Source organism: Crocuta crocuta, unplaced genomic scaffold (assembly GCF_008692635.1).
Source record: "Crocuta crocuta isolate KB4526 unplaced genomic scaffold, BGI_CrCroc_1.0 scaffold229, whole genome shotgun sequence".
Taxonomy (NCBI): domain Eukaryota; kingdom Metazoa; phylum Chordata; class Mammalia; order Carnivora; family Hyaenidae; genus Crocuta; species Crocuta crocuta.
Genome location: NW_027536464.1, coordinates 5,074,952 through 5,085,830, shown reverse-complemented (window position 1 = coordinate 5,085,830; position 10,879 = coordinate 5,074,952). Strand labels below are relative to the sequence as shown.

General features: G+C 57.0%; 1 protein-coding gene across 1 annotated transcript in view; it reads right to left on the bottom strand.

Annotated features, from left to right (window-relative positions):
• Nucleotides 1-224: 224 nt before the first annotated feature.
• Nucleotides 225-10,879, bottom strand: part of ASIC4 (acid sensing ion channel subunit family member 4) — a 22,587-nt gene continuing 11,932 nt past the window's right edge. Inside the window, exons 4-12 of the mRNA XM_077748599.1 lie at nucleotides 6,316-6,460; nucleotides 6,094-6,221; nucleotides 5,741-5,903; nucleotides 5,126-5,182; nucleotides 2,906-3,059; nucleotides 1,221-1,312; nucleotides 1,060-1,139; nucleotides 649-753; nucleotides 225-418 (exon numbers count right to left, since the gene is read on the bottom strand). Of these exons, the coding sequence (XP_077604725.1) occupies nucleotides 305-418; nucleotides 649-753; nucleotides 1,060-1,139; nucleotides 1,221-1,312; nucleotides 2,906-3,059; nucleotides 5,126-5,182; nucleotides 5,741-5,903; nucleotides 6,094-6,221; nucleotides 6,316-6,460 (1,038 nt within the window). The 3' untranslated portion in view covers nucleotides 225-304. The remainder of the gene's footprint in view (nucleotides 419-648; nucleotides 754-1,059; nucleotides 1,140-1,220; nucleotides 1,313-2,905; nucleotides 3,060-5,125; nucleotides 5,183-5,740; nucleotides 5,904-6,093; nucleotides 6,222-6,315; nucleotides 6,461-10,879) is intronic.

The following is a 10,879-nucleotide window of genomic DNA, read 5'->3' as shown; positions in this document are numbered from 1 at the left end:
GGCCCCACCCCTACTGGGATGGGCCCCTCCTCCCACCTCCCTCTCTCCTTTCCGCCCCTCCCCTGCAGCCCTCCCTGGGCCCCTGGCCAGTCCGGTGGCCGGGGGGTGTGGACAAGAAGGACCCTTGTGCAAAGCAGCTGCCACCAGAGCTGGTGAACTGAGTCCCCACCCTCCCAGGGAGCACCGCCCTCTCCCCCCTCCCCTTGGGTCACCCCCTGGCCTTGTGTGCCAGGATCAGGAGGAGACTGCTGAGGATCCCCAGAGGGGCCCCAGAATCCTGGGTCTTTTTAGACACAGCACCGTCCTAGCAAGCGAAGTCTTCAAAGAGGCCTCCCCGGGGCCCAGGAGGGTGGTGGTGGTTGGGGAGCAGGCCACTGGCGGCCCCTCCCTCAACACAGCCCCGACTTGGGCAGGGACTCTGCAAGGTAAAGAGGCAGTGGGACTCAGAGAATGCAGGCCCTGCGCCCACGCCGCCCACACCGCGCCTCATGCAGCCAGCCTCTCCCCCTCTCTCCGTCCCCTGGTCCCCTGGGGCAGGGCTTTGGGGACCCCAGGCAGCCCTTCTGCTCTTTTAGTTGAGGCCTTCAGTCCTGCAAGCGGGCGCCCCGGGAGAGGGCACAGGCTGCACCCTGCAGAGCTCACCCTCACCTGCTCCTTGAGCTCCTGCAGCCCCAGGGTGGAGATGCCCCCAGTGGAGGTCCGCAAGGGGGTCTTAGGACGACGCCACACCCGCTTCAGTCGGTCCCAGGACACCTTGGGGTTCAGGGTGAGGGGACAGCAGTGGGCTCAGGACACGTGGTAGAGAAGGGCAGGCCTCACCAGGCCCACCTTGTAGGACTTGCTGCCCCAGCAACCCCCCAGTAGGACTCCCCAATCCTCCCCACCCAACCTCTTCCTCCAAGGCCTTCCAGCCAGTCAGGGGGCCCTGGCCAAGAACCCCAGCTTGCAGCCAGGCCAGCTGCACCGGGAAGACCGTACTGCCCCCTGCTTTTCCCACAGCCCCTCCCCCCACCCTCCACGCCCCTCTGGGGGGGCCCCCACCAGGCCCCCATCCCTTGCCTCATAGATGTAGTCCAGGATCTCCAGCAGGGTGAGGATGCTGGCCCCGATGAAGAGGCCCATCTGTCCCCCGAGGTCTCCTGGGGAGCACAAGAGCAGGGTCAGAGGTCCAGGCTGGGCTCGTCTGCCCCCGTGGAATCGGGGTCAGGGCCGCGTCTCACCCAGCAGGGCTGACAGGCCGTAGGCTGCTCGCTGCTCCATGGCCTCGGAGGTCAGGGCTTCAAAAAAGACATCGAGGACCAAGAAGTTCTCGCTGTGGAGACAGGAAGCCGGGTGTCCCTGTTGGGCCATCCTGATCTGAGGTCCCCTGCACCAAGAAGCTGGTGACCACCCTCAGACTCCCAAAGGCTGTGAGGGAAGACAGTCCCAGATGCATGTCTGTTTCATATTTTGAGGGTTAGCCAAGGGGCTGGGGGAGCAAAATAAAACTCCTGGGCCTGGGGCTGCCTGGGTGGCTCAGTTGGTCGAGCATCCGACTTCGACTCAGGTCATGATCTCACAGTTCATGAATTTGAGCCCCGCATGGGGCTGTTTGGTATCAGTGCGGAGACCGCTTCGGATCCTCTGCCCCCCTCTCTCTCTGCACCTCCCCCTCTCATGCTCTCTCTCTCTCTCAAAAATAAACACTAAAACAAACAAACCAACAACTCTTAGGCCTGAAGGAGCTCCTCCTGCCTTCTTCTGTAAAGCAGCAAACAGCATTCACTCTGTATCATCCTAATACCTCTCTGGAACTTTCAGTGGCTCCCCATTACCTAACAGTACACCCCAAAATTCTTTTTCCAGACTTCTAAGATTGCCTTTGATCTGCACCTTCTTATCCAGACTTCTTTTTTTTTTTTTTTTTAATGTTTTCTATTTATTTTTGAGAGTCAGAGAGAGACAGCACGAGCAGGGGAGGGTCAGAGAGAGAGGGAGACGCAGAATCTGAAACAGGCTCCAGGCTCTGAGCTAGCCGTCAGCACAGAGCCCAACACGGGCCTCCAACACATGAACCGTGAAATCATGACCTGAGACGAAGTCGGAAGCTCAGCCGACTGAGCCACCCAGGCGCCCCTCAAGACTTCTTTCTTATCTGCTTCTCTCCACACAGCCTGCCCGCTGCTCAGGCTGGTCTCTGTATGATCCCACAGTTCTCTAGTTGGGATGCCTCTCCCCCACCCCATCTCCTCCTGTCACAGGGTCCTCAGAGGCCCTGTGCATGCCTCCCCTGCTTCACCTGCCCCGCCCGTTAATCTCAGAGGAGGCCTGAGGCTCAGCACCCAGCACCGCACCATCAAACAGGGCCTCAAATTGCGGCAGGAGACTTGTGGTATAATCATCTCCGTCTCCACAGGCCCCACACCCTGGTCCCCTGGCACCCACAGGATGTTCAGCCTTTGTAGATTGACTGCTGGGGACCAGACCCAAGGCTCAAAGAGGCCTCTCCTGCAGCCCACCCTGTCCCTTTCCTCAGCACAGCACTCACTCAATATGCATTCAATGGCTCCCAGGTTACTGGGAAAAGGGGCGGGGGGGGGAGGGGCGGGGAAAGGGGGACACAAGCAGAGGGCTGTAAAACAACCATTAAGTCCAATGACCGAGAGAGGTACAGGGTGCTGTGGGGGCTCAAAGGAAAGGCATTTGGATCAAGAAGGGCCTCCCTGGAGGTGGGGACACAGGATGTGACTTGAGGGAGGACTGGTAGGGATTCATTAGAAGAAAGGGATCGGAAAGGTCTTCCTAGCGGAAGACTCATTAGTAAGAAAGATGCCGCCCGCTCCCAGTCTCCATCACGGACCAGGCCTGTCGCGGGTGGCCTCGACTAAACACACACACATGCACGCACGCACGCACGCACACATACCGTATGTAGGTTTCGTTGCGGTTGTACTTCCTTGCCAGGTACCGGGCTGAGCCCCTGTTGGGGATCCTGACCATGGAGATTTCTTTTCCGTAGCGGGTCAGGTTGCAAGGAGTAGGGCAGAAACACGGGCCCTCGGAGCCCCCACCCAAGGAGTCTGCAACACAGAGGCACCAACTGCAGTGGGGGGCGGGGTGCCCAGAGACCCACTGGCTGCAGGGAGAAGGCATAGGGGCTGTCCTGAGGCAGGCAGGTCCTCGCTGAGGACCTCTACTGGCCGACCACCCTGGCACTGCCCAGGGGAGGCTGGCTCGGGGTTCCTTTCTGTACCAGCTTCAGACCACCTAAGAAAGCGGGTGAAGGCAGAACCCCCCAGCACCCTCCTACAGGCTTATCTTTCTGTGTCCCAGCTCTTTGGGGCATAGCAGTCCTCATGGCTCAGATGGAGGAGGACACAGCCCATCCGTCAGAGCCAATCAATCACACGACATCTCAGACACACGTGGGGCTTGGAAAGGACGCGAGATGAATGGGATTATATGCATGTTTTCACATATGCAGATGGATGAGTGGGTGGATGGGTGGACAGATGGGGAGAAGAACAAATGCTGTGTTTAATATGCTGGATTTTCTTTGTTCCCCCCTTCAAATCCACTCTCCACTCTCCTCCACCTTTCTCGGTGCCCAGGAGGCAGGTGTGTCTGCCAAATGCATTACCCAGACTCCTTCGTCTTCTGGCTTTGGGTTGGGTTTGGCCAATGGGAGACCCCAGCAGGGTCAGAGAGCAAGGAGGGGAGAGATGCCAGGGTATTTCTTTCCCCAGCTTCCTCACCACCAGGTCATTGGTTGGCTGAGACTCCTTCCCCCTCTTGTGGCCACAGTTCCCGTCCTCTGGGACAGCCACACATCTCTGCCTGAGTCCCAGGGGCGCTCCCTTCCTTTACCCTGTAACGCAGCAAATGGCATTCACTCTGTATCATTCCAATACCTCTCTAGAACTTGCTGTGGCTCCCCATTGCCTAACAGCACACCCCAAATTTGTGGACGACTCAAGGCTTCCTGGCGTTGCTAGTTCTGTGGAGTTTTACCATCCCTTTGGTTCCCTTGTGCCTGCTCACACGTCTGCCCCTTCATTAAACACTCTCCCACGGCCCCTTTGGCTCATGCAGTTAGAATGCAGGACAGAGAAGGTCTTGGTTCCACTTCTTGTTGTGTCTCTCCCTCCCAGCGGCCCCATCATCTGGATGACTGCAGTGCTCTCCTGACTGGTTGCTCTGCTTCTGGTCTTAACTTCCGCCATCCCTTCTCCACAGCTAATCAGAGTCACCTTGATAACATCAGATGGCATTCTTGCCTTGCCTGAAGCCATTGTTGGCTTCCCAGAGCCTCTCCACTCTTGCCGCCCCTCCTGTTCTCTGCCCTTGAGCCACACTGACCTTTCAGTGGTCCGCCCCCCCCCAACTTCTTTCTGGCTACAGTGTTTAGCACTTAACTGTTCCCACTGCCTAGAGCATGTCCCCCTCTTTTCACCAGGCTGACTCTTCCACACCCTTCGAATCTCAGCTAACCAATCTATCACCTCCTCCAAGGACCATCCTGCCTTCTCAGATGGAGCCACACGCCCCTGGGTTTCCCCTGTCCAAGGACTAAGGTTGTGCCTGTGCGGGTGCAGTGCCTGCCCACAGCCCTGCTGGCCAGGAAGCTCTGTGAGGGCAGCCTCTCGTTCCTGCTCTCACCTCCAGCACCAGCCCAGGCCGCCAACGTCTGCAGAGGGAGGGAGGGATGGATGGATGGATGGATGGATGGATGGATGGATGGATGGATGGATGGAGGAAAGAATGAGTGAATCGCAGCCCAAGTGAGACCTATGGACAGATGGGGTTTGCCTTACCCACACTGATAGCAGCACATGTTCCTCAGACCAAGAGAAAAGTCATTTTGCTTCCCCAGAGAGGGTGAGCTCGTTGGCTGAACCACAACAGAAGTCAACCCTTCACTCCCAGTCCTGATTTTTCTGCCACCCCCACCCAGCTGCCTCCACTTACCCAAGTGTCCACACCTGCAAAGGCCTCAGACCCCCTGGTGGTATGGGATAAGGTTCAACCCTGGAGGAACCAGTCCAGGGAGAGAATAGGAGGAAGGGGGCCAAGGCAGAGGAGAACGGACAGGGGGATGAAGAGGCGGGTGATGAAGAGGCAGGGGAGGGGAGAAGGCAGCACGGACCCAGGGTGTGGTCAGCACACTCGATGTAGATGTTTGGCGGGCAGATGGTCTCATTGCCTGGAAGGAGAGAAGATTGTTCCTGGAGTCTATGGTTCAACCCCCTCCCCCATGACATCCCCAAATGCGGGCACACAAGTGCGTGCACACACATGTGCTCGCACATGCGCTCACACATGCACACAGACGTACGTGCTTGCACATTCCTGCACATGCGTGAGCATACGCAGGCTCGTGCATGCATGCCTGAAAAAGTACACGCACATACATCATGCAAACAAATGCACACTGCCCACGTGCACACACACATCTGTACGCACGTCTACCAGCACATGCACGTAACCGCCTCAAATACACAAGCACAAATGGACATAAGCACACATGTGCATAAATGCATATTAACATGCCCACAAACACGCACCCGTGCATCCCCATATGCATATGCAGAAACATGTATAAACTCCCCAGCACATCTGCATACACTCACGTGAGTGTAGACACGCACACATGTTGTGGTACACATGCACTTGCTCGTGCACATGAGCAGCACTCTGCCCCTGGAGGTTCCGGAGCCCGGCGGGGTGGCACGGAGGGCTGGTGGGAGGGTAGGGTGCCCACCTGGCATGTGCACCATCCGGCAATGGCAACGCTGGAGCACGGCCTCCTTTTCACAGCGCAGCCGGCAGGCAGACACACTGTAGGCTGAGTAGCCCTGCAGCTCAGGCTCCCTGAGCCCGCTCTCTGCCCGGCAGTTGCCCCAGGGCTGGGGCAGATAGGTCAGCTGCAGAGGGGGTGCATAATGGGGTCATGCCCAAAAGGCTCCCCTGGCCCTCCACTGCCCACAGCTTCAGCAAAGTCCATGCATGGGCTGGTGGGCTGTGAGCTGCTAGAGGGTAGGTCTGGTCAGCAGCCCCTCTGGGCCCAAGGACCCTGCCCAGTGTCCAGTCCAGGCCCCAGGTGGAGGTGCTCACCCGCTGTTCCTGGCAGGACACAAAGGTTTGGAAGCCTGGGGACACGCCAAAGCCCAACTGGTGGATGTAGGGTGGCTCCTCTTGGCTATGAATCTGCACTCGGATGCCGGCCTCAAATGATGTCTCATCTGCACAGCGGAGATAGAGACCTTTGGAATCCCATCCCAGGCACAAGGACCGGGCTGGACCCCCAGATCGGCCCCTGTCCCTTTCCCTGCATACTTGTCTCTCTCCAGATGGGCAGGTATTCCTCCTGCTGGATGTCCAGCATGATCTCCAGGCCACTGCCCATGCCCCCCGCCCGACTGGGCAGTGAACTCTGTGGATCCGCGTTGAAGGTGTAACACTTCCCATAGCGGGTATAGACCTGGGGAGGGGGGTGAGAGACGGGAAGAGAGGAGATAAAGCTGAGACAATTCCTGAAGCTCAAGGTTCCCTGTCCGGTGAAAGGGCCACCCACCTGCCTGGACATCTCTGTCCAACAGCAACGAATCTGCAGCCCAGCCTCTTCCCTAAACTCTGTCTTTTCTACTAACACCCTCTCTTAGATGATTAAAAGGCACCTCCAGTTTAACGTATCAATAGCAGAACTCTTGTTATCTTCCCAAATCCGGTGCCCCACCCTCTGATTTAAGGGCCCCACCATCTATCCAATTTCTCAAGTCAGAGTGCCTGACACTTCTCTCTCTCTCACTCCTACGTTCAATCCAGAATCTGAGCTGGGCAATTCTACTTCTGAAATCTACTTACAGTCCAACCACTTTCCTTCCATCTTGTGTCCCCTCTTTCACCAGCATCTCCCACCTCGCTATGGGCTCCTAACTGGTCTGCCTTCATCCATCCTTGCCTCTCACTCCCGGCATATTCCCTCACACAGCAGCCAGAGTGCCCATGGTGAAGTGCAGGGATCCAACTGAGTCCCTTGCTGGTTTGGACCACAATGTTTCCCAGAGAATAAAGCCATCGCCATGTGGTATGACTTCTCCTGCCACTCTACCCCCAGATCTCGGTGACAAATTCAAACTTACGGAGCCCCTTTCCTTCCCTGGTCTTTGTGCATTTAGTTCCCCCTCCTGGAATGCCGCCCCCCACCCCCACCCCATTGGCATGGTTAGCGGCTTTTAAGTCTCAGCTGAAGTGTCTCCTTTTCAGACACATGCACATATACCACACACACATTTAGGGACATCCTCCATCAAGGTGTTCATCGGTTTGCTCAGTATATACCAAGACCGGAGATTATCTTGTTTATCTGTTTGTTTCCTTGTTCAGTGTACATCTCTCCCCCACTGAGGTTTATGCTGCACAGGAGCGGTGAGTTTGTTTGGTGTCTCCAGCACTGGCCAGTGGCGAGCACAAGGGACGCTTATGAGCACTTACTGTTGCGCCTAACGAAGCTCTTTTCCGTTACGGAGAGCTCCCCAGAATGGACACCAGATGGCGCCGGCGTCCCGGAGATGGAAGTCGAAGCCCCAGCGGCCAGTAGCTGCGATGGGGTCGCTGCGCAGCAGCTGGGGAACGGGGGGTCAAGAGAGAGGCGGAGGCAGGTGCCCCGCTGCCAGGCTCGCCCCACAGAGACGAGCCCCCGGGTCAAACCCATCACAGGCAGCACCTTCCCTGGGGGCAAGGGGTCAGTGCACTCAATCACTCTCGTGCTCCCCCTCCCCTCTCCTTGGAAACGTTTCGCGCTGGTAAAAGCTGGGAGAAAAGGCTTGGGCGGGCGGTATTGGGGAAAAGGTATCCTAAATGCCTAGCTTCAGGGAAAGGGCGTAGAAGGGAGAGGGGCTGGGCTAGGGGCAGCAGGAAGGATGAGTTCTAAGAACTAGGGGCCTGGGGCACTGTCCTCGGGGGGCAGGGTTAAGTCTCCGGTGCCCCCTAGGTTAGTCAATTCAGCGGCTGATGCTCTCCTCTCATGTGATTCTTCTGTCACCCAAATATCCTGCTTCTGGCTCCTCAAATAAAAACGGTGCATAACATGCACCCTGCAATTTACAAAACGCTACATCCACACACACACACACACCCATTTCATGCACTCGGCAACTCTGATAGGGATAGATTTAATTAACCTGGCTTTTATAGACCAGGAAACCGCAGCTCAGAGAGGTGATGTGACTTGCACAAGGTCACACAACCAGTTAACTAGCCAGTAGGAGAGGCGGAATTCATCTGGATGCAAGACTTGAGCTGTTCCCACAACCCACTGCTGGCAGTCGTCACCTGCCAACCCAAGTCCCAGCTTCGTTTCAGCCCCAGGTGAGAAGTGAGAGAGATGAGTGATTTAACGCCAGTCTGTCCCCTCCCCCGCCAATTCCTCCTTCCCTTCCACTCCATTCCTGTACACCTTCCTCACTTTTTTTTTTTTTGAAAGCTAACCCTCTCTTTTGGGGTAGGGGGTCAAGGAGTACCTGGTTCTAAGCCTTTCACTTCTTAAATGTTTATTTTTGAGTGAGCTGGGCAGGGGCGGGGGGTGGCGGAGAGAGACATGAGCAGGGCAAGGGCAGAGACAGAGGGAGACAGAAAATCCCAAGCAGTCTTTGCACTGTAAGTGCAGAGCCCAACGTGGGGTTCGAACTCATGAACCATGAGATCATGACCCGAGCCGAAATCAAGAGTCTGAGCCACCCAGGCGCCACCCCCCACCTGCCTTCCTCACTCTTTGTTCTCCAGATCTGCCGCCCCTCAGTTCCTCACCTGTCCCTCCCCTCCTGCTTCTGCCCCTGACCAGTTTCTGGGTTCCAGTCCTCGACCCTGTCTGCATCAGCCCTGCCTGCTCCGTGCTGCACGTCTATCTGTGGGGCAGGAATAGGTCTGGCTGACAGTCCCAGAGCGTTCACTGTGCCCAGGCACTGAGCCAAATGCCTACCATGCTCTTTCCAATGGAGTCCTCACAACCACCCCATATCCCACAGATGAGGAAACGGAGGCTCAGAGAGGTGGGTTGATTTACCAAGGTCTGCAAGATCAGTGCTTCTCAAGCTTTAATGTGTGCTGCACAAAGCACCCGGGGACCTTGTTAAAATGCAGTTTCTGGTTCGGTGATGTGTGTTGGCAAGGGGAGGGGGCCAAGACTGAGATTCTGCATTTCTAACAACCTGCTAGTCCATGGACCGAACCTCAAGTAGAAAGGCCCTAAATGTCCAGTAGGGCAGCTCCACTTTATATGTGCACTCTGACAGCGTGTTACTGGAAGGAAGGGAACCTGGAGAGGGGCTCGGTGCAAGATTCCTGGGTCGCTGGGGGGTGTAGGAAGGGTAGATGGGGAGAATACGTAAGTATTTGCCTCAAATCTCAAGGCACCCACCCTCTTCCTACTCCAGGCCAAGAAGATGCTGGAATCAGCTCTTACTGATGCAGCCAGTTGGAGTGAATGATCTAGTTGAGAGGCTAAACAAGGCATGGGATGCATGGGGGACCCCATTTAGTGAGCTACCCCCACCCCCCGTGTGCACCACCACCCGGGCTCCCCCTAATCATCATGGCCTCTCCACAGCTCAGCCCGGCCCAACCCGAAGGGCTGAGGGCTGCCCACAGCGGGGAGGCGCAGAGCCCATCTGGGTATGCATAGACCCTAGTACAACGTGTAGAAGGTGTGAGGTGACCCCAGTACAATGTGTAGAAGGTGTGAGGTCGAGGGAAGGAGTGCTGGGGAGAACCCTACCAGAGGTCTTGCGTTATGGCTACGGTGCTTTTGATTTATGTTTTCCTGGGAGCCTTCAGGAAAACCACATGAGGAAAGTATCGTTGCCCCCATTTCATGGTGAGAAAGCTCAGAGAGGGAAGGTGAGTTAGCTAAGGGCACACAGCCAGTAGAAAACAGCAGAGATCCAAACAGAACTGAGCCCAGTGCCAAGCAGAATTGGTGCTTATAAAACACCTGGCGGGTATTCAGTGACTAGATGACTCTGGTAGGCTCCTGACCCTGGGCGGGCCTTGGGCAGCCTCCCTTTCAATACCTCTAGTAAGTACGCACAGACCTTGCTGCTTGGCACTGAGCCCAGCCCCATGCAGGGCAGAGGTAATCAGGAAGGCTTTGACTACAATGGCTTTGGAGGGGGGTGGTTACCTGGCACCCCTGCCCTTGAGGGGGTTGTGCAGAGTGGGGGTGACAGAGGGTGGGAGTGCTCTGGGTCTGATACATACACTCTGCAGAGAATGGACAGGCTAGACTGGCAGGGCCGGGCCCCTTGCACAGCCCAGGTCAGGCCCGACCGCTGGGCAGAGCAGAGCGTTGCCCCGGAGACGGTCCCTGGGCCAGGCAGGCAGCGGCGGGGGGGAACTACCAGCTCCTAAGTGGCAGAACCCTGGTGGCGGCACAGCCCACAGCCTCTTCCATGGAGACGGCACGGCCGCTGCGCCTCAAGGTCCCCCAGGCTGGTCACTGCTCTCTTCCCCATGGACTGGCCCGGAAGGAGGGGATGCGCAGAGGAGAGTCCAGGGCCCAGCAGGGGAAAGGGGCAGGTGCTGGGCTAGGATGTCCTGAGGTACTGAGGGTCTGTCTCCAAATGACCCACCACCAGCCCTCAGCCTTAGGGCCCTGTCCTCATCTCAGACCCCCACCTCTTTCTTTGGTCTGCCCCCCTCCACCCCCCCGCCTTCAGTCTTAGCTCCTGGGTCCAGCCTCCTGACCCTAAGCTGAGCACATGGCCTCCCAGAATCCTTCCAGACCCGGGCTGAATAGCTTCTAGATGGGAATCTGTCAGTGCTGCGTGGGGACCCTTGGACCCTTCTATTACCTTTCTCTCTCTCCCTCTCTCTCCCTCTCTCTCTCTCTCTCTCTCTCTCT